The sequence below is a fragment of the Thamnophis sirtalis genome, unplaced genomic scaffold (genome assembly GCF_051295495.1).
Source record: "Thamnophis sirtalis isolate CommonGarterSnake01/CBP01778 unplaced genomic scaffold, rThaSir2_p1.2 scaffold_4, whole genome shotgun sequence".
NCBI classification, from domain to species: Eukaryota; Metazoa; Chordata; class Lepidosauria; order Squamata; family Natricidae; genus Thamnophis; species Thamnophis sirtalis.
Window position 1 is genome coordinate 89479003 of NW_028261384.1, and position 23568 is coordinate 89502570.

General features: G+C 37.0%; 2 protein-coding genes across 3 annotated transcripts; one reads left to right on the forward strand and one right to left on the reverse strand.

Annotated features, from left to right (window-relative positions):
- Positions 1-472: 472 nt before the first annotated feature.
- POMK (protein O-mannose kinase) lies at positions 473-4701 on the forward strand. Of its 2 annotated transcripts, XM_014068100.2 has the most exons (3): positions 473-590; positions 1634-1944; positions 3126-4701. In XM_014068100.2, exons 2-3 carry the CDS (start codon positions 1639-1641, stop codon positions 3894-3896), a joined length of 1077 nt encoding a protein of 358 aa, XP_013923575.1. In that variant the 5' UTR covers positions 473-590; positions 1634-1638; the 3' UTR covers positions 3897-4701. The 2 variants fall into 2 exon arrangements, with proteins under 2 accessions (XP_013923575.1, XP_013923567.1); XM_014068092.2 differs by lacking the exon at positions 473-590 and having other exon boundaries at positions 663-1944.
- A 9987-nt stretch (positions 4702-14688) lies between these two features.
- LOC106550136 (somatotropin-like) lies at positions 14689-18553 on the reverse strand. The gene is made up of 4 exons (XM_087714423.1): positions 18380-18553; positions 17795-17911; positions 16353-16514; positions 14689-14889 (listed from the first exon to the last, which is right to left on the reverse strand). The coding sequence occupies exons 1-4, from the start codon at positions 18446-18448 to the stop codon at positions 14689-14691; spliced, it is 549 nt and encodes a 182-aa protein (XP_087570549.1). The 5' UTR covers positions 18449-18553.
- Positions 18554-23568: the final 5015 nt, after the last annotated feature.

A 23568-nucleotide genomic window follows, 5' to 3' on the forward strand; every position in this document is an offset into this window, starting at 1 on the left:
ATTAGGGGAAATGATCCTACATTTTGTAGGATCAGGCTGCAGCATAACATTGACAAAAAGTGAAGAGTCTGAATAGTTTCTGAATGCACTTTATTGTACACTTTTTAATTAAGCATTTCTATTTTGCATTTTAGGTTAAAAAAAATCCTATTGAGATTTTAAACATGAATAGAAGGAGACAAAGCATGATCTAGTGAATAAAGGACTGTTATTTGGATGCTCTGAGAAGCTACCGTAATACAATGTATATATCCATTCAAATCTCTCTTTAGAAACACTTAAATGTCCCAAAATTATCAAAGTTATATTCACACACAAGTTTATAGTAAAAGCCAACCAACTATATTTTAGTTTTCCAAATGTTCTTGTTAAGAAGTAAAAAGAAAGATATGTTTCACCTGTCAACTTCAGCACAGAAAGGCTTTATATTTCAATCAGAATCTGAGAAACTAAAGAAAGGGAATATGTCACTCTACACTGTTAGCTCTATGTGCAACGCCGGATACCACGTGTGGCTCAAAGCAGGGAACCCTGGGATTGTCTTATGCCGATATTGATAATGGTATATAAACTATGAAGATAGGGAACAGGTAAGCATAGTACAATAGGATAAATCTATTTAATAAAATTTATGTCATTCTGCCCCGAATTTCTGAGATGATGCAAACCAGACAGATTTTTAAATTCTTTTTACTCTGTTGCTTTTTTCAAGTCCTATCTGTTTCTTTAAGATCTATACATTAATTTAGGCATATCGGTAGAAATATATTCCATTATATTCTCTATATTAAATTATCTCTAAGAAGGTGGATTTCCTGTAAACAGAAGTTGTGAAAACACATCCCCAGAAATAGTCAGATTAAAAATAATCAGAAAATAATGTGGCTTCCGCGAATTTATATGTCTTGTTTTCATTAAGTGTATTGAATTTTAAAATTTATTTGAAAGCCTTAGTAAATTCAGCTAGACTTGTTTGTGAATAGTCATTAGCTATTAACAGTAAATATTTCCTACGGAAATCATTAAAACCAGAAGCATTTAAAATATTAGAATTTGAGTACGGTAATATCTATGATGAAAACATTCATTAATGATGTCTACCAGAGATCCATAGAATTTGATAGTCAAACAATGTTTATTATTCATCAGGCTATCTATAAGATATTCACAAAGAACATAATTGAAGTGCAGAACCAAGTTAAACAATCTTCTGCTTTCCTTTCTTAAATCCACAAGTGGTGCATACATTTATTCCCTTATACATTTAATCATATTCTCCAAAAGGGATATTTTGCTTCAGCAAATATAATTTGAAATTATGGGTTTTTAAAATTAAAGTATTAATTGAATCTCATATCAGTTAGTAAACAGATGCAAATAGATACATGTATCTAGCATTTGAGTAAATTGAATTAATGCATATTTTCCCCTGTGTGCAGAATTGTTTCAGTATATCATGATTTATGAAAGGAAACATATTACCGTAACACATTCTCATTTTATATGTATATTTAATATTTTTTGAGACCATAGAATTGCTATGTACAAAAATAAAATAAAATCATTCTGAAATATCACTTCTTTTGCTGCTTTGTTATGTCCGATTAATAATTTGTTACTGTTTATTTTTCAGAAATTATGAAAGATGATAGTTTTACAACATGGACAAAAAAGGCTTGTGATTTAAAAAGTGATATTAAGCAAAAGCTGATCCTTTTAGCCTTGCTTTTGTTTTTAACTGTGCTGCTTGTGATCTTGTTTCTCTACCAATACCTCGGCAATGTATATTTTTCCTATGGAGAATCCTACGTTGAGCAAAATTTCTGTCCACGTGGTTACTTCAAATTAGGAACTATGAAAAACTGCTCACCATGGTTGTCTTGCCAAGCTATAAAAAGAGAAGTCCGTAAACTGAAGCATGTTGGTGGAGGAGCTGTAAAAAGGGTTTGTTTAACTTCATGGATCTCAAACATAATAAAATATTATTCTATACATTTCCAGGTCACTATTTATGGCCAATGATAACCCCAATCTACAGAGAGATACATAGGTATTCTCAGAATCCACTATTGTTGTCAAAATGATGAAAGCAATATTACATTGTTATGTATAGAAAGCAGTTGCAACACATTTACAAAAGGATAGAATTTCTGTCATATGAGCCATTATTTTATGTCACTTCCCCTTTCCCTCATGAAGATGCTGCTGAAAAAAATGTTGTTCTTAATATATCTGAAATCAATTTGTAAGTAAATGCTGATGATTCCAGATGATGTCTAGAAATAAATACTCATATATGTTTTACAAGTGCTTATAACACAATAACTTATTTTCATTTACTGAAGTATTTCTAAATAAAACTTATTTGTTGAGATATGGCATAGACATGATATTTACTAAATTTTCTTGTGTTATTTACATCTAATTGGCACTCATTACTACATTAATAAATGAACTCTCATCTTTTAAGGTCAAAGTTGGGCATAGCCAAATGGTGCTGTTACCACCTGAATTAGAAAATAATTGAATTTTAATTTCCAGTTGCTTTCCCCATCTTTTCTTTCCACTTACTTGCGAAAAGAAGAGCTCAATGGAATTTTGAAAGAAGTTTCTTAGCTTTATATACACTGAGTATGACTGAGCTGAGATTTAGGCAAACCCTCCTCCATTTCAATAAGAGAAAAATATTCTAAGCTCATATTTTGAAGGAGAAAATTAGTTATTTAGAAAGATGTATATTTTAATACTTAAAAGTATATACTTATGTACCAAATTATATAGAATAAAAGCAGGGAATAGATGAAGGAATATGTACTATAATAAAAATATTTCTGGTTCATTCATAGAAAACACTCTATCAGTTTATAGATATGATTATAGATGGGTTTGATCCATCTTTGTAGGAGACATAAGGATTAATTAAATGCTGCTGACTAGTGTTCTATTATGCATGATCTGTTTTGAAATACTGAAATATAGTGGCCTTTGTTATAATCGGAAGCTTAGTAAGGGCATAGATCTTGTTAACTCATAAAATGAATAGCATGTTTAAATAATAGTGAACATTAGTGACTGTATGTGTGAGATGCATATACATATTTCTTCCCCCACCCCTTTCTTTCTAGGTCTTTCTTTCTGAGTGGAAAGAAAACAAAGTGGCACTTTCCCAGCTAACTGTGCCAGAGCTACAAGAAGACTTTATTCATGGGCTTCAGATGCTAAAAAAGTTACAAAGCAAGCATGTGGTCAAACTCCTTGGATATTGTGAAGAGGAGTTCATGATCCTTACGGAGTATCACCCATTTGGGTCCTTGAAAAATGTTAATGAGATATTGAACCTTCCAAAATATAAGAATTATAATACATGGCACAACAGATTTCTGCTTGCCATAGGCTATGTGAGCATTATCCATTTTTTACACAATAACCCCCTTGGCACTTTTGTTATGTGTGACTCCAGTGATCTGAATAAAACACTGTCACAATACTTACTGACTAGCAGCTTTCAGGTGATTGTGAATGATTTGGATGCCTTGCCCCTCTTGAATAGGAGGGCTGGTGAATTGATCAAGTGTGGTCATCGGGAACTGGAAGGTGAATGGGTTGCTCCTGAGCAGCTTTGGCCACATGGAAAAGAAGTACCTTTTGAAGACCATCTCATGCCTGCCTATAATGAAATGATAGACATATGGAAAATCCCTGATGTTTCTAACTTTCTCCTGGGAGATGTTGATGGGAGTGATCTTGTCAGATTTCACTTATTCAGTATACATGAAGCATGTAAAAAAAATGCAGCTGAAAGACCTTCCTCTCAGATGGTACTGGACAGATATAACAATGTTCTTGCCTCACTTGTGAAAGAAGCAACGGTGTCCAATACAAGGGACATGTTATAAAAAGATTGGAATGCTTTGACAGCACGACTAATATTGGGTATGTTCAATGTCAGTGTTCGATTTTTTTTTCCAATGTGGAAAGTAGCCGAGAATGTAAAAATATAAGCATAAGAATTCTCAAATAACTTTAAATGTTTATAAGATCTTGCATAGGAACAAAAGCGTGTACTTGAAAATTCATATTGTTTTCATATTTTAATTTTAAAATGAAATTTCTGGGTCACTAGTGTACTAAACATCAATCATTTGACAGCAATTCTAGTATTTTTTAAAAATTTATTATTGATGATTGTGCAATTCTTTCTCTTGATTTTTTTTTTTAGTATGTTCCCAATTAACCTCATTTCTGTCCTGATAAAATTTCTTCTTGGATTTTAATTCCATCAAGATGTTAATGTAATCTTGAATAAATTGTGCTACGATCAATATATGAAGAATGAACACTTGAGTATGTAATTGTAACAATTGCAAGAATGTTATGGTTTCAGATAAAACTTATTATTGTCTAAGGAAGCATTGCTGCTCAGTTAACCTAGTTCAAAGGTATGAAACAAACCAGTGTACAAGTTCCATGTTTCCTTTTATTAGTAGCAAAAGCATCAATATTTCTTTAGGAATGCTAATGTGAGAGGATTTTAATATTTTGACAAATGCACTTTTGGAAAACATTTCCTGTGTATAATGATTTAAATCCATACCAAGAAATCTTTTGAAATTCAAAATGAACTTAAGTGGGAGAAAACAATGCTGATTGAAGCCATTTGAATGAATGAAGCCAACAATGAATAAATATTTTTCCAAAGGATGAATGTTTTCAGCTGGAGGTCATGTTTTACACTGCCATTACATCAATTACCTAAATAGTAGTATACATACTAGTGTAATGCATTTTGGTAGTATACAAAATATAATAATGTACCATAGCATTGAAAATATTAATAGTATTCTTGTTATTTATATTGTTATCCTTTACACATTATGCATATTGCACATTTTTCATATTTATTATATTTATTGGATTTCCATCCTGCCAGGCTCCCTAATATAGCAACTCTGGATAAGCTCACAATGTAATAATATTGTATTTATCGAGAGAAATCTCTTTAAAATATTTATATATAGAAAGAATAGGCAGAAGATTAATCTCGATCTACTAGAATTTTTAGCTCTTAGTTACTTAACAACAGTATTCTTCCTAAATTCTTGGATAAATTATGAATATTTGGATAACCAAGGAGGACTTTTCTTGTGGAAGGATTAAGATCCGCTCAGATCTGGTATTAAAAATAATTCCAATCTTCTACCTTCCTTAATTCTTGAATATATTCTTTTTTGGAACAAGCTTCATCTGCGTTAATGTTCAATGTTTGGAAAAAAGTTTTGGTTTTAAATTTGTTAATTTTAATTTTTTAATTTTAAAAAAGGATTAGAGTGTTCATCTAACCTTAGAAAGACGTGATAATTCTTCAAGGGCAATTGAAAAAATAGTTCTGTTAGGTCCACAAGAAAATATTGAGCCAAATTACATTAAAGAGTGAGTGTCAACTCTCAAAACAACTCTAGTTGGAGCCATATTTTCTCCGTATTGTTTCCTAATTGCCATGCTTATGGGGTGGGAGACTTATGGAATGTAGAACATTTTCCTCCAAAGTGCCAGACATAACAGCTATAGACTCGTGAGAACCAAGGCAAACTCATCGTACCCTAGCAATGGCAGGAGGAAGTGCTGAGAGGTTCATCACCTGCTTGGTTGGCTAACACGACCTGTGACACAAGGAGTGGTGGTGGCCAGTATCTATTCTTTAATTATACCGAAGCACGGGGATTATTCAGAGTTGGTTTCACATTTGATCGTGCCAATATGATGTATCCAGTAAACAGGATCTTTTAAGAAAGCCACAATCTCAAGAGTCATGAAATAATTGGGAGTATTACTTGGAATCATGACATTGAGTTTTAGTACCTATCTAGCTGTTTCAAGAGGATTCCACAAATATAGAATTTTGAGGAAGTTCTGAAAATGTTTTTTAGGCTCAGAAACATTTAAGTTTAGTGAACCTTACCATAAATCAGGTGTATCATTGAGGGCCGCATCAGTAGTATGGTTGCCCTCAAAGTGCCAGTTGCATGTAAGACTGATGATTCACAGAAGCCAGGTGGGCATGGCTGGGTGATTGTAGCCAGGTTGCCATGACTAGGTGGGCATGGCCAGCTCAACGCCACTCACTGGTGCAGCTGATTTGGAATGGCTGGGTCAGGATGTAACAAGTCACGCCAGCTAACTCAATAGGATAATTCAATGCCACACATGTTCCCTGCTCCCCAAACTGCTAGCAGCCAAGCACATTTGTTTGGCTGCACACACACACACACACACACACACCTTTCCAAGCTCAGGCATGATTGACAGTTTGCAAACTTAGATGTGGATAAAAGCTGATGGAGGTGTTGCTGCTGGCTTCATGCTGATCTACAACAACTTTGTGGTAGCCACCCATGTTAGAAAACATAGCCTTAGATCTAGCCTCTGGCTGAGGCTGTGGCAACAGGGACTGGTCCCTTGCTCTCTCCAGGGTGCTCCACGGACCAGATCTAACAATATCGCAGGACTGATGTGGCCTGCAGGCCTTGTGTTTGATATGTCAGCCTTAGATCAAGTATTTGATGAGCTCTGTAAGAAGGGTTAACTAGAATGCATCTTCTTCAACCACCATATGGATGCAATTAAAGTTATGTTGAAAGCAAACAATTCAGACCAGCTATTCCCCAGTACCATCGAAGAATATATTCTGTGTGCAGTGAACCGGTGGAAGATATCTTTATCATTTCACTCCAGAGAAAGGCCCAAAAACAGGAAAACCTGTTCAAGTTATTTCAGATAATCTGGTGTATTTCATGAAGAAGAAAAGCATTGGCAAAAGCTTAAAAACCATTGGAGGAGATTCTACAAATATTAATATTGGCTGATAATGTAGTGACATGCACTGGGTAGAGGTCAAGGTTGACTGGAAGTTGATCTGGTTTGTGTGTGCACTCCACACAAATGAGTTATACTTTCCAACACTTAATCACAACTTTGGATGGGAAGACCTTGTCTAACTACAAATAGGCAGGTAAAACTGGCAACATGCTAGACACTGCAACAGAACTTGACATTTGTCAAGCCAACAAATAGCTTGATATGTATAATTAATTATAGAAATATTCAATATTCAATCATTTCCCTGATGGAAGATGGAGGAAAGTATGGGAAAAGAAATTAAAAGGAAGGTTGATAGACTCTTCTAGGATTATGAAGAATACTTTCCAAAATGCATCCAAGAGTTTCTGTTGCACTGCAAACTTCTGCAAGTTGCAGGTAGACAGAAATCCAAAATAACAAACTGATTCAAGATTTCTTGGTAACGCAGGCAGATTTAACTCAGATTTATATATATAAAATCTTTATTTGACATATGTAAATAAATAAAATTAATTAAAATTGCTCTGCTTCTATTTTATTTACACTCCTCATTTCATTTAGGAATATTGGTGTAATAGCCTTTTACCAAAGTGTTGGATTTAAGCTGGAGCCAGAAGACTTGCATTCGAGCACTATGTGCTATGAAATTCAATTACTGAGTTTGCACATTATGTTAAACTAAGCCTTGTTTTTGTAGTTTGTTGAATAGTGCAAATTGTGATCTTTATCAAGATAACTTTAGTTCAGTTATCACATTTCCATCTGTCTACAAACTTTCCTCAATAATGTTAGCTTTAACCTCATCCTCCCCAGTGCCTTCAATGATCTACAAACTCTTAAACCTTCCAAGCTAGATGGCACCTCAGGCAATTATCCCTCAACATAGCTAGAGGATCACCAAGATTACTGCAGATGGGGACTACAGTCAAGAAATTAAAAGACTCTTGCTCCTGGGGAGGAAAGCTATGGCAAATCTAGACAGCATACTAAAAAGCAGAGGCATTACCCTGCCAACAAAAGTGCGTATAGTCAAGGCTTTCCCAGTTGAAATGCATGGCTGTGAAAGTTGGACTATAAGGAAGGCTGAGCAGCAAAGAATTTAGCCTTTCAACTATAGTGCTGGAAAAGACTTCTATGAGTCCCTTGGATTGCAAGGCGATCAAACCAGTCAGTCCTAGAAGAAATCAACTCTGACTGTTCTTTAGAAGGCCAGATCCTGAAGAAGAAACTCAAATACTTTGGCCACCTAATGAGAAGGAAGGACTTACTGGAGAAGAGCCTAATTGTGGGAAAGATTGAGTGCAAAAGAAGGGGACGACAGAGAATGAGGTGGTTGGATGGAGTCACCAAAGCAGTAGACATGAGCTTAAATGGACTCCAGAGGATGGTAGAGGACAGGAAGGCTTGGAGGAATGTTGTCCATGAGGTCATAACTTTGCAACTAATAACAACAAAACAGCTGTAGGATACTTGGCTTAGGGAGGTTACTCTAAAAAACTAAAACCAGTCAGACTATTTAGCCCTTTTTTAGCCTGCTACAGATTCCAAAAACCATTATCAGTCACCCTTCCAACCAACAGGTTCAATCCATATTTAAAACTAAATCATAACCTAACATATACCAAAGTGCTTTTTATTGGTATGGAAATGTCACCGAACGTAAGAATCATCCCCAAATATGAATCTTTGGGTGAGCAAAAGCCCATCTTAGTAGGGAACAACCTTTTTTTTCTGACTGCACTGTAACTGGTAATATTACTTTTATATCTCTTTGGGTTTTTCACTCTAACCTGCCTTACACTCTCCATTTCCATAGTAACCTGACTGAGTTTCATATGAAGTTCAGCCATGACATTCACTCTGGGGTGTAATTCAGCAGGTTCTGAAAGGTTCTGGACAACCAGTAGTAGAAATTTTGAGTAGTTCGGAGAACCAGTAAATACCACCTTTGGCAGGCCCCAGAGCAGGGTGGGAATGGAGATTTTGCAATATCCTTCCCCCAGGAGTGGGGAAGGAATGGAGAGTTTGCAGATTCTTGAATCTGCCTTCCCCCTGTGCATCTGTCTCCACCTGTTGCCAGTGCTGCAGTACAAAGATGAGCCTCTTGTGGCTCTTCACCTGCTCCAGCCCACTGACTCTTGGCTTTCCCACAGCCTGAGTGGTGCATCTGGATCGCATGTTTCCCCCCCACCTCTGCCTCCCCTTGCTGTTTGGACAGGTAATCAATTCACCTGCACTGTGGATGCTGCAGCTTCTGCCAGACAACATTGACCCCTGCACACTCACCACCTCCGGTGCTGGTCATGTTCTTCTGGCTGATGGCGGTCTTAACTGGGGCTTATTTTGGGTTGCTTATATTAGGAGCATGCTTAAAAATCAGGCTAGGGCTTATTTTCTGGTTAGGGTTTATTTTTGCGGAAACACTTGACTGAAGAATATAATTGAGCCCAACATTTTGTTGCAGGGCATGACAGTTGCTAAATAGGTTTTTCCCATTTTACAATCTTTCTTGCCATAGTGGTTAAGTGAATCCAGCTTCCTCATTGACTTTGCTTGTCCAAAGATCATAAAAGGGAATCATATGACCTCTGGACACTGCAACCTTTGTAAATGTAGTCCAATTGCCAAGCATATGAATTCTGATCATATGACCATGGGAATGCTGCAACGTTCCTAAGTGTGAAAAACAGTCATAAATCACTTTTTTTTCTGGGGAATATTTTGCAATACGAGGGACATGTAACTCCAAACAGTCAGTAAACAAATAGTAAAGCAAATAATCAACTATAGCAATAGCAGTAGACTTATATACCGCTTCATAGGGCTTTCAGCCCTCTCTAAGCGGTTTACAGAGAGTCAGCATATTGCCCCCAACAATCTGGGTCCTCATTTTACCCACCTCGGAAGGATGGAAGGCTGAGTCAACCCTGAGCCGGTGAGATTTGAACCGCTGAACTGCTGATCTAGCAATAGCCTGCAGTGCTGCATTTAACCACTGCGCCACCTTGGCTCTTGACTATGGATCATTAAGCACTCTATTGGTTGAATTACCATAAGTCATTGCGGTTATAAGTCATAAATCTTTTATTTAAGCCAATTTCAATTTGTTGAGCAACACAATTTAGGGTGACTAGTGTACATAATTCAAGAAATTCAAGAAATGAAGTGTACAGAGTAGGTTCTCTAACTTAGTGACTTTTCTTATATAAATACAGTTTTGCTTCATTGACACTACTACATCTTAGGGGCTTTTGTTTTAAATGTTTTAATTACAATTTTAATTTTATATTAAAATATTTTAATTTAGTTTTATTTTAAATGCTTTAATTTTATTTTGTTTCATATAGAGAGTTTGGTCTAGTGGCATCAGGCTAGAAACCAGGAGAGTGAGAGTTCAAATCCTGCTTTAGCTATGAAAGCTAGCAGGGTGACTTTGGGCCAGTTTCTCTTTCTCAGCCCAACCCATCTCCCAAGGTTGTTGTTGTTGTGGGGAAAATAGGAGGATGAGTCTCATATCTGTACTAAGAACAGAACATATTTGCTGATATTCTGCCTTAGTTATATGTAACTCTTTCCACTTTTTATACTTGTTCTTTTTGTCTTTCAATTTATCAGACGTTTTTTATGCAGCCATGGTGGTTTCTTTTGAGAGCTGTTGTTTTTCTTTTTAATTGGTATTGTGCTAGACAGGGTTTTTATAATCTAACTTTTCAAAATTTCCCAAGCTTCTTGAGTTGTTTTCCCCTTGAGGATTCTCATCAATGGAATCATTCCCAAGCTCTAAGTTTATTGAAATTAGCTCTCTTAAAGTCCAAGACTCTAGTTTGATTTTGTTCTATTGCTTGTGTTTGCATAATGTTGAATTTCAATATTGCATGATCATTCCTCCCCAAGCTTCTTGTAGATAGAATAGAATAGAATAGAATTCATTATTGGCCAAGTATGATTGGACACACAAGGAATTTCCCTTTGGTACATATGCTCTCAGCGTACATAAAAAGACAATATACATTAGTCAAGAATCATAAGGTACAACACTTAATGATTGTCATAGGGTACAAATAAGCATTCAGGAAGCAATCAATATCAATATAAATTGTAAGGATACAAGTAACAAAGTTATAGTCCTGCAATCATAAGTGGGAAGAGATAGGCGACTGGAACAATGAGAAGATTAATAGTAATAGTAATGCCCCATTTTTCACATACCCCCACCTCCAGAAGTATTCTACAGGCCAAAACATGCAGAAATGCCAGTTTTTAACCACTTGGGGTGTCTGTATGTCCCATTTTTCACCCAACCCCCACCTTCAAAACGTCTGTGCAGGCAAAAATTGTTGGCCTTACCTTTCAGTTTGGGGCTCCTGAAGATAAGTCCTGCAATTGGCTGAAGGATGGGCAGGACAGCTTTGTACTCCTGTGAGGCTGGATTAATGGCTTAATTAATTAAAAACTATGGTCAAACTACAGGCTGTAGTGTGAGGACCCACACTCTAGCTGTACGTTCCATATGTGGGTTTCAACCCAGCAAGTGTCCATAATGGCAATAAAATCATATCTGCCCTAATTTACTTGAATTTCTAATTCACCCTGTTTATTCCTTGCACTGTGTGTGTTGGTGTGCATACGTTTGAGTCCATTTTGATTGATCCTGTGTTTACTTTTTACAAACCTGTATTATGCCTGACTTCCCCTACTTCCTTACCACTTGTTTGATTAGTGCACATAGTATGGCACTCACTATTAAACGTTTGATTTTGCTTGACAGCAAGGTTGATATTCTTACCCTCACAAGCATCTATGTTACATATCCGGATAATCCTATTAATTTTAGATTGTTGGGGACAAAAATGTTTTGTATCAATTAATTATCTGCTGTTTAGTTTAACTATTTATCCAGAAAGTCTGTGAATTTAATGCTAAGTAACTCATTCCCTTTTCTCAATGGATGCAAACTATTTCTTTTGTACAGTTTTTTTATTGGACCAGCTTCAGATATTATGACTAATAAAACTTAATGAAACTTCCCTTTTACACCACTCCTTTAGCCACACATTAACCTCTGATATACCCTGGTCTTTTCCTTTTTGTTATTTATATGCTGATAAAACCTCTGAAAAGGTAAGCCTACAGCCTATGCTACTAAATAAAGTTGTGTTGAATATGTTCACTGCCTTGAATTATCTATAAAAATAATAGACATGGGTGTGTTCTGGGGAACATTTTGCAGTAGGAGGGGCATGTAAAAGAAAACTTGATTATGGAAATAGTTAGGCCTTCTTCTTCGATATTTGAATGGTTCCCATACTATTGGTGTTGTGAAGAGCTTTGAAGACATGTATCTTCACCCAGGCCTTTGCTAAGGGTGAGTGATACTCCTTCTTTTTCTGAGTTCCCATCCAGAGTTTTTTCCTGATAAATTTTATCGCCTGTTTGTTATATTTTGAATGCTATTTATTTTTTAATGTCTTTGTAAATTGCTCAAAATTTCTGGGAGTTAAATGGCATAACAATTTAATAAATTATTATTAACACCATTCTGGCAGGAAGGAAGGAAGGAATGCAGCAGAAAAGGATTAAGTCATCAAGGAAAGAAATGTCACAACATGTGTTCACTACCAAAGTCAGAAATTAAAGCAGTGTAGTGTGGAAAGCTTGACCAGACATAGCAGGTTTTCTTTTGTTAATCCATTATTAATAACAATGAGCAACAGATGAGTCCCTTTTATCTGCCCTACCTCTCTTATTCTAGAAATTAAATATTTTTTGTGGGGGGAGGGAATTTTAGATGTAATACCCTCTAGCCTGACACTGTTTGCAAGCAAATACACTCCTCAACATACAACAGTTTGTTTAGTGACCATTCAAAGTTACAATGGCATTGAAAAATGTGACCTATGACGATTTTTCACAGTCACGACCTTTGCGGTATCCCCATGATCATGTGATAAAAATTTAGATGCTTGGCAACTGGTTCATATTTATGACCATTGCTGGTGTCCCAAGGTCATGTGATCCCCTCTTGCGACCTTCAGACAAGCAAAGTCAATGGGGAAGCAAGATTCACTCAACAACTGGGCTACAAACTTATAAACTGCAGTGATTCACTTAGCAACTGAGCAAGAAAGGTGCAAAATGGAATAAAGCTCACTTAACAAATCCCTCCCTTAACAACAGAAATTTGGGCTCAGTTGTGATCATAAGTCAAGGACTACCTGTATCTTATGTTTGCTCACAAGTCTGTTTCGTGTCCCTTTGCATTAATTCTGCATTTGGAAGATTGACTTGATCAGAATGGTCTTTAAATGAACAAAAAACTTTATAGAATAAGCCGTAAAGTGCTGATAGTAAACACACTATGATATGGGGGGAAAATGAAGGTGGAAAAATATATTAGATACCATTGAGTCCCATTAAAATGTTGTCTTAAATGGAAATCAGCGGACGTGGAAGGAACATTACCTTTAAAGTAGAATAAAATATGGATTAAAAATATAAAAACAGAGACGTGGCAAAAAAAACCAGTTAGAAGCTTGCTTAAAGGGACAAAGAAATGTCATCAACCTTCAACCACAAAATGTTTCAGTATATGCCCTTATGTCAAAAGCCCAAAACCACAAGGTTCAATTAAAGTTAGCATAAAGACACGCAGTCAGTACCTATGGCCCAAGATAAAAGGAGAAGTAAGACCCCATCTCCTTATAAGGCTTTTTCCTCAAGGTAATCAATAAAAAATGAGTTAAGTGTTTCCGTGTTATGCTGCCTTTGAGAATGTATAAGAACACGTGCTTCAATAATGAAGGTTGTTCAGAAATTGCAATGCTAGCCATGTGCTAGCTTTCTGAACCTGGTTGCTAAATAATCTCTTCCTGAATCCTGAAAAGTCTAAGTCTGCCATTTTCTGCAACACCTTCATTATGAACTGGGATTGTGCTAGCACTCCTCCCCCCCCCCTTATAATAGTTACAAGGCTGAAAAAAGCCAGCTACATGCCAAGATGGAGCCAACATTCTGATAGCCTTTGGGAAATAATTCCCGAATAATCTTAAAATGAAAGTTGCATTCTAGAATACAATAAGGCTATTTGCTAAAAGACAAAATTGTTAGAATGGAAAAAATGTGTTTTAAAATACCCTTGTTGTTTTCCTTATATTTTGGAGAACATACTATGGAGAACATAGAGCCGTGGTGGCAGAGTGGTTAGAATGCAGTATTGCAGGCTGACTCTGCCTATTGCCAGGAGTTCAGTTCTGAATGGCTCAAGGTTGACTCAGTCTTCGATCCTTCCGAGGATAGTATACTGAGAACCCAGATTGTTGGGGGCAATATAAGTCTAAGGGCTATTGCTATTATAAAAAAAATAAACTACAAGTTAATAAGTTTATTTGAGTGGGGGTCTTTTAGAGGCTTCTTTGTGTAGTTTTTAAAAAAAATGCTTGCCTTAATTATATAGGAATTGAGTGAGGGGAAATTACTTTTATAAACAGATTTAGACATACTTTATTTTGGCAGAATCGCTGTTCTGAAAGCAAGTTTGTGATTCTGTGTAAAATGAGGGCAAAGCCTTTAAGCTTGTATTCTTTATCATTTAAGAGACAGATCTAATTTAGCCAGTCAGCTTATAGCACTAAAATAAAATAGCATTTATTTTTGCACAGAAATCAAGGAGCACTGAGGGACTTCACAAACAACAGGGCTTGAAATGCAATAGGTTGATCTTTACTTGACCCAGGCATGTAGGCAGTTGGCACAGGAGTAGCCCATTCTCTTTCCCAGGTTCTAGGAAACTGCATAGGAAAAATGGAATGGAGAGGCGGGTCTTTTCGGCCTTTAGGAGACACAGCTGATCTCTCTGAAACGACGGCATTTCATCACTCGCAGGAAAGTCTCCACTTTGTGCAGGTCTTTCTTGAAGCAGGACAAGAGATTGTAGTTTTTCAGCAAAGCGACTTCACTCCGGAGATTGAACTCAAACTTTTCATAGGTGGGCCTAAGCAGCTGAAGATTCCAGGGAGTACCATCCTCCACCTCCTGGAAGTACATGTTGTAAGTGGAAAGAGTAGTACAAAAGTATTAAGAATCTTATTCTGCTTCAAAAAATCTCTCTCTCTCTCTCTCTCTCTCTCTCTCTCTCTCTCTCTCTCTCTCTCTCTCTCTCTCTCTCTCTCTCTCTCTCTCTCTCTCTCTCTCTCTCACACACACACACACACACACACACACACACACACCAACTCAGATTTACCGAGTTAAGTACTTAAGCTAGGAAATTAATTTATAATAGTGTATAATTTATAATATATTTTATGTAATGACTTATATATAATTACAATGAAATATATATTTTATCCAATATCATTTATAATATTTTCAGTCCTTGAAGATTGGGACATACTGTGTTTTTATGGTTGATTTTGTGGACTTTCTGTTTAATGAACATAAAAAGAATAGTGAGCCTGTAGCTGCATCATATCGACCCTCCGAATTGCATTCCACCAGAGTCCATGGATGGACAACTATAGCTGGGCGACAGGATTCCCACTTTTCCCAACCTTGGGACTATATTCTGAGCTCCATGTTGCTTACCAACTTTTGAGTTCTGGAGCAGGAGGCCAAGGGCTGTGCCGGTTGCAAATTAATGGGAGAGTTAAATGCGTCTGGAAGACACTGAGTTGAAAAACACTACAATAACTATGAAGGGCTAATCTCATTCTGCAGATCCCATGATTCATTTTGGGGTTTATTTTTCTTTTGATATTAAAGAATATCTTAAATCCATATACTTTCTAGGTACAATCTCAACATCATGTAATTTTCTTTATCCTTCATCAATAGCCTCATTCATGTTATCATTTGATACAGGTAGTCTTCAACTTATGACTGCAATTGAGCCTGGAATTATGATTGCAAGTCATGCTGGTTATTAAGTAGGTGACCAACCTGATTTTACTTCTTTTTGTGGCAGTTAAGCAAATACAAAAAGCAAACCCATTGCCCAAGCACACGCACACATACCCAAAGCAGTGTGGGGAGGGGTTTTGTTTCCTGAAAACTGGAAGCAAATACCAATTCTCTGCAAGAAACGTCATAAATTGAGTGAGCTAATAGCAGGGGGTGGCAGGCTGTAAATGAGAACTGATTGCCAAGTGCCCAAAATGTGGGCATGTGACCAAGGAGGGAGCAACCATTGGAACTTTCAATCAAGAAACCTTTTGAGGAATCATTGTACCCTCACATGGTCACTAGGCAACTGGTCATAAGTCAAGGACTACCTATATTTTTCTACATGTCTATATTTTGTAGAGTTAATAAATCATAATAGCAAGGTTTTCTCATTGGGAGTTTGATAAATTAATAATTTTGATGCCTGTGATTGTTCTGAGTTTTAGGAATAGAGAGGTCTGCCTTCTCTAGGTTCATATTCATAACATTAGCCAGGTGGTACAGTACAATCTGTGGCAGCATTTAAAAAGTGCTCCTTGGAAGGGATTGCTTACCCTCAAAAGAGCTTGGATACCTTGTTCCAAGTCTTGGAGTTTTTCGTAGACTCTGTCTGAGGTCCCAAATACAAGACTGTTTGTAAACATCCTACTTAGAAACCGTATAGGATTTAGCCAGGACTGGATGAGAATCTGTGAAAACCTCAGCAGTTCCGTGTCCTAGAAAAATAGATACATTTAAAAAAAGCAATTTAAAGACTTGTATTTACTCTCTTGACTTCCTAGAGCCAAAGAAGGAGAACAAGGACAATAGCATTCAATTGTGTCTTAAGATAAACGGCAATAGAAGTTCAACAGGCAAGAAAAATTCCAGCCAGGGCAAATTCTCTATTTTCTGATCAGTTCCTTGAGCCCGCTTTAAACCCAGTTTCTTGCTAAATAGCAGTTACACACTTTTCATTATTGCAGAGGACATGTATGGACAGATAAAAATGCTTCCTAGATGGCTTTTAGATGTTTATAGATAGAATATATCTCTTTCCTCCAATGAAAACAGGACATGTAAAACTAATCCATAATATGATCTGATTTATTTATTTTTTCTTAATGTGGAAGTTTCTCTATATGGGAAATAATTGTTTATAAGCCACAGTGGATGGGTTTTTAGACATTTAATTAAGCCAAATTAAGAATTCTTGCCTAGCTTACGTATGACATTGATTAAATGAAAGAAGCAACAAGGAAGTACTATTTGGAGAGTAACATGCCCTGGGATGGATTGGCATAATATGCCTGAGTTCATTATACAAAATTATAATCTATGTTTTCTTTTAACCATGTGCTCTATGAATCCAGGCTTGTGATTTGTAAAGCATGACTTCGGCTTAGTGAAGTAGGTTGGTCTTTCTCGGTGTTGAGTTCAAATGCTATACAGAAGATCCCTGCATTGATAGAAAAGTACAATTTGTTTGCAGAAAATGTGTTGTCTCTAGTGTTTATCTTCATTCTGATTCACTGTTTAATGGTGGTCAACATCTTAAGTATGTGGTCAAGATAAAGATAACACCATAGGGAAACATCAGAGGAAAACAGATATTGCCAGGGCATGTTTGTGTAAATGCAAGAGAGTCATAGTCTACTTCTAGATCTTTGCCTGAATCTTGGCCAAATATATTTGGAATTTGCAAATGTGATAAAGCATAGAGTTTCCAGTGTTGTGTCCTCTAAGGAATCAGATCCCGTAATATAGAAATGAGAACCTGGCAGCCTTCAGATGATTGACTATGGCATTTAGTCCCCCTTCACTTTTACCAGGGTGTCTGTCTAGCTGTCTGACTCTATTCCAATGTTCAGAATACACCTATTGCTCTTTGTTAACACTTCTTGGAAATTTTGTGAAAGTGGGAAGTTTTCAGATAGGCAACACAAGATTATATATATATATTTGGGGCACCAAAATAATTCTTCAATGGAATAAAACATGAAAGGAGTTGTCTTACTGTTTTTTGTTGAGTTTCCTCTTTCCTCGTGGGTGAAGGGATAGTGTCAGAGTAACAACGTACAGTCTGAGAATTCTTCATGGAGTATCGCTGCTCTTCTGGGATATAGGAACGCTCCTTTATAAGTCCCATAAAACGCCACCATTTGCAAAGAAGTAGAAAAGGTGAGAGTGTACAGAGTCTTGAATAACATTGTCTAAAAAATTATTAACTGAGCAAAGACATTAAATCAGAAGCAATGAAATGCTAATATTACTTGGAAGATAGTAAATATTTCAAAAGAGAACCTTATCTAAAAATTGTTCTGGTTTGTGGCAACTCTACGTTGATGTGGTAATGGAAGATCTGAGAACATAAAAACATGTGAGGGGGAAAACTCTTTCCATATCATTTTAAAAATTAAAGTGCTACTTGTATACCCCTTTTTTATGCTTTAATATATCATGTGAACCTAGAGAATTCCCCATGTTACTTTTAGATGAACTTATTCTGCTCCCAAATTGCTGAACACTCTAGTTTGCTATTACCAGGAATGATGATGCAACCTAAAAGTTTAGCTGACCTAAAAGATGGACCTCTACTCACAAATTCCTTGTAGGTATTTGTTGCGAGCTGATGGAGATGCTGTGCTCTTAGCACAGCATTGGTAAACATACTGGAGAGTGGTATTGTGGGGAAGGCTCCTCCGTCTGTCCATTGCAGAGCCAAGATAAGCAAGCCAATGGTAAGCAAAGAGGAAGGTCTACTGGTCCCTGCAGAGGAAGATGAAGGAGGTTGGCTTCTTAAATAAAGAGGACATATTGGTAAATCCACCACTCTAATGCACAATGAAGCACTAACTGCAAGTTCCTTTCATGACTGGAAACTTAAAACATCCAAAAGACACACACGCACAAAGGTTCCATCTCTGCTGATGCTTCAGTTGAGCATTGCACCAGTTGGGTTTCTGGGTGGCAGAAGCAAATAGGAACCCATGTAAAACAGAAGCACTGCTATACACAACCACACAGGATGCATGATTTGAACACCCACTCCCTCTTTCTCTTCACACTGACCATCATAATGCTTCTGGGGGAGGGGTTGATAAATAGGAGGCTTTACAAGTTGCCATTGCAACAGTTTCACACATATATGCAGTTCTTGTTTTCTCCATTTGTTAGTTGAGCATTTTTTCAGATACCTGTTTGTGCCGAGTAAACCACAATTAGTGGCATTCTCTCTTTGTTTTTTATTTCTCCCTGGGGAGAATTGCTTCAGTTTGATCCTCACTGGTATAGAATTTTAAAATTTCACTAAAGAAAATAAAAACAAACACACCCTTCTAGCTCCCAAATTTAATAATAACTAAGACAGCTTCCTATATTTTGCTTAATGGATATATATTGCATGGAAAATTAGAGAACAAGCTTTTTTTCAATATAAAGGCTGGACCCACTGAATGGATGTCTTATAGCTATTAAAGATTCTAGCTCTCCCATCCATTAAAAAGTAGAAACTTCCCTATTGCTATCCAGAAGCTTACCTGAAGCCATGTCGTAGCAGCAAATCACAGAGGTGTTCTTCACTTTTCTTGTTGATGCTGCCCCTTCCATTCTGATCTGTTTTTATACACGAATATAATAATACATATATACACAATCATATGTTTATTCATCTCTGGAAGCTCATCAACGTGCACTGATGCATATATGGAGGGGTAAGCCACATGGAGGGGTAAAATGGGAGTGCTACAATCTGGATAGTAGGACCCAGAGGTGTGAAGGGGAAATTGTCTCAGCTGTGGCCCTTGGGGTTTTTTTGGCAACACTATCGCAGGATTCCAATCGTGGATGGCATATTAATAATAAACAACAACTATCACAATATATAATATGCCATAGTTGAGCAATAAAATAATCTGACAATCTAAATCCTCCCTTTAGAAGGTGCCAATTAGAAAAAATATATATTTGATATTGAAATTAAGCCCAAGAGTGCTATCATATTCCCTGGAAAAAAGAATTTTAGATAGCAGTGAAGGTCATGTCTCCTGCTTTCAACTGCGTGATTTCAGATGCTGGGCTAGGAACAAGGTCTTGGCAGCTAATCCTCACACTCATCATGAGGCCCTTCACAAAATTGGGGGCTTTTTGGGTGGGTGGATCCTTTGAATTGAATTGTCTTCAGAAACGTATCAAACCAACAGTAACTGCAGCAAGAACTGGCATGATAATTTTTGTAGAATCATCCCAGCACAGACTTGCATTAGAATTTGATTCTGCCTGAATCTCCTCCCATATCTAGAGTACACTTACTGCTCTTTGTTGAACATTTCTTGGTTCTGTTCAGTCCTGGCCCAAGACATTTCATAACTAAAGCAGATTTCAAAAGTGGAAAAAAAGAATAGATTACATCAATTAAGCACCAGTTTCACCCTAAACTGTCTCCTTGTCATGGTACTGCCTCAAGCAGATTGCTTTTAAGAAATTGCTTTTAAGAAGAGACTGAACAACTACTTGTCTGAAATGATATAGGGTCTCCTGCTTGATCATGGGGCTGGACTAGAAGACCTCCAAGGACCCTTCCAACTCTATTATTCTACATTCTATACTTTGCACTGTTAACGTGTCTGCTTTCCTGCTGAACAAAGTTTTCTGAGCCAAATGTTTTTGTTTAATACGATGTGTGGGGGGAGTATAGATTTATTGATTATATTATTATCCCACCATTCATTCAGGAGGTCTAGGTAGAAGAAAGAGTTCCCTCTCCTGTCTTTGGAAAAACATTTTCCTACCCAACAGTCTCCCTGCCTGAATTTATAGAGATGCTCTTGGACATTCAAGCAGTGCTATGGAGCCTTAGGCTACCGGTCTAGGGTGAGAGTGACATATCAGCAAAAAACTCCACAGCCAAACCTTGGCATTTCCATTTCAAAGAATCAAGTTTCTCTTCCTTCAACTATATGAAATGCTTAGATTGCTGAAAACATGTGGCCACTGGCCAAGCAGCCCTTTTGTGTGGCTTGTTGAGACTGGAGAACCACACCCACTTCCCAAATCCTGCTTTAAGAATGGGTAAGAATGTTTCTCCCTAGGATGCTATGCTTTGCCTTTATGCCTGGAACCCCAGGAATCATGGCACCATCGGACTGGTTGTAGATAACAGGTCAGACTTCTTTGAGGGGACTTAAAGGATGACATACAAACCTTCTTCCAAACTGGGAAAAGTAAACTTGTTTTGTGTTGATTGTAGTGTTGATTATGAAATTGTTATTGAAAAGTGAAATGGGTGGCATATCTCTTGGCTTTCTACCTTCCCTTCACAAATCTTTAAAAGGTCCACCAATTTTGGCTTGCCATCTTTGGAAGGGATTTGGATTGGAAAAATGGTTCTTGGAATTGGGTGGTGGTGGTGGTGGTGGTGGTGGTGGAGAAACTGCTTGATTCTGATCTAGCTAGACTAGGAGGATGCTGGGGAAAAGTTAAACAGCCACACCAGGACTGGTATTTTCATAAAGATTCAGGATTGGGAACTTTAATTTTGTTCCCTCAGCACTTTGGGGTATGTTAGATGTTGTATAATTTCATTCTTTTATGCTGCCTTCGATAGGTTTTCTAACTCATCCCAGTTGCCTACGTGGCCTTCATCAAGAAGACACTTGAAAAGTCAGAGGTTTACACTGCCAGAGTTCCACATTCTGAGGACTTGAACAAGCACGAAAGGAAAAATTGTACTTTCAAAATGTGTGTGCAGGAGAGAGAACAGGTATAAATATATTTCTGTGCTCTGGTTTACTTTATGTGGGTGAAAAGGCCCCATTTCTTATTGTATTGTTTTTTTATACTAATTTAAATGAATGCTAAAACATGTCTACAGGTTTGTTAGTTTCACCTCCTAACTCTGTAAAAACATTTTTAGAAGAATAATTGTGCAATTTCCTGTATTATTTAATAATAAAAAATTAAGGCATTATTTAAATATTTAAAACACTTTGCAAAATGTTCTTTAAAGCAAGCATATCGGAAAAGTGAAAATTCCCTGAAAATTATTTCTTTACAATATTTTTATTCTGCCTATAATGCTCTCTCTCTCTCCCTAGAACCCATCACCTAAACAATTTCAACTAGTGGGATCCAAGAGAAGTGCTTCTCTGTTGCCATGCCTGCCTTATGGGACAGTTTGGATGGCCCTGATTCTGCTCCCTTTCAGGGGCTTTTAAAACCCAAATTTTCCCTTGGCATTAAGTCTAGAGATTTTGTACCCATCTGCATTGTCCTTGATTGGATGACATTGGCCATGATATGCTTTATTAGTTTGAATCTACGTTTGGCTATCGTCAGATGCAAAGTATCTGGAGCATACATTAAGTTGCAGTTCAGAAGATTTAATCTTCAAGTCTATACGCAAGGATCTAGTCAACTAAAAGCTCAACCCTAAATTGACACCAAATAAGGGTCAGCGGAATTCAAGAGGGGTTGTACTTAGACCAGTGTTTTTCAACCTTTTTTGTGCAAAGGCACACTTTTTTCATGAAAAAATCACGAGGCACACCACCATTAGAAAATGTTTAAAAAATTTAACTCTGTGCCTATATTGACTATATATAAAGTAATTTTCCCACGGCACACCTTACACTATGTCACGGCACACTAGTGTGCCGCGGCACAGTGGTTGAAAAACACTGACTTAGACTGTTCATGGGAACGTAATGACTCTAGGCTGATGTTTAGCTCCATCCCCTTCTCTTGCAGTTATTATATGGGATTTCCATTTGTGTATGCTGCCCTAAATCACTTGCTGATTGGGTAGCTACATAAACTGTTTAAATGCAAAAAGTGTACAACTTTAAAGCATCTTTTGCATAATTTAAAAAGTTAAAAGCTAATGATTGTCATTGTGGAAGAAAAGACTGAGTTCTTATCTATTCCTTAAAAAATCCCTTTTGGATTCTAAACAATGGTAACAAACATTTGTATAATGTTTCTTTAGGCACAATTACGGCATTGATTTATCTCTTTTTATACTTGAATGAAACTTTTAAGCTTTAGTCCCATTGAAGACTAAAAACTAAAAACACTCAATGTTCAAAATATGGAGGATTTAATAATTGAGAGCAAAGTTCTGTTATTTAGGTAATGATGCTGTGTACGTTAATCTTTCCATAGCAAGTGTATTGTTTGCTCATCAGAGTTGGTAACACGCCCACAGGGGCTTATGCAAGCCAGCCAGGGATCTTCCAATCTGTAACATTAAAAAAAAAGGTTTGATGTCACTCCATTAATAAACACAGATTTAGGAGGCGAGTTGTGTGCCTCTTCTCAGAAACCCCTCATATGGGCATGATGATAACACCATATAAAGGTCATCTCCTAGGAAAGCCATTGTGGGAGGGAAAGAAAGACGTTGCATCCCATCCATCTTTGATGTCTAATAACTGAGGAAGCAGAAACACCTGGGACTGTTTTTTTCTTCCTTTCCCTCAGAGTTGGTTTTAGATAACGGCCACATTTTGAACACATGATAAAATACTGGTCACTTGTACCTCATGAAGTTGCATCATTGCTGGAGACTACACAAAAGACAAAATGGAACACACTTTCTTTGAAGAAATGTGTCCTAGCTTGGCCGCCTCCAATGTATTGAACTATGCGGTTTGCTCATTGGGATTCTGGGAGTTGTAATTAACCAGAGGGAACTGGGGTGTGGAAGGCAGTGTGGCTTAGGAAATTATCCATGAAAGAAAAGGCATCTGTGGGTAGGGAAAATGCTTCAGAGGTCTTCAATAGCACTTAGCT

Bases quoted from the DNA above. Each gene is read 5' to 3' on its own strand.
- POMK (XM_014068100.2), top strand. From the start codon at position 1,639: ATGAAAGATGATAGTTTTACAACATGGACAAAAAAGGCTTGTGATTTA. The intron at 1,945-3,125 runs GTTTGTTTAACT...CTTTCTTTCTAG, and splicing joins GTGGAGGAGCTGTAAAAAGG to GTCTTTCTTTCTGAGTGGAA.
- LOC106550136 (XM_087714423.1), bottom strand. From the start codon at position 18,448: ATGTTTACCAATGCTGTGCTAAGAGCACAGCATCTCCATCAGCTCGCA. The intron at 17,912-18,379 runs GTGAGTAGAGGT...GGACTTATAAAG, and splicing joins CAAATACCTACAAGGAATTT to GAGCGTTCCTATATCCCAGA. The intron at 14,890-16,352 runs GTAAGCAATCCC...ATGTACTTCCAG, and splicing joins GTATCCAAGCTCTTTTGAGG to GAGGTGGAGGATGGTACTCC.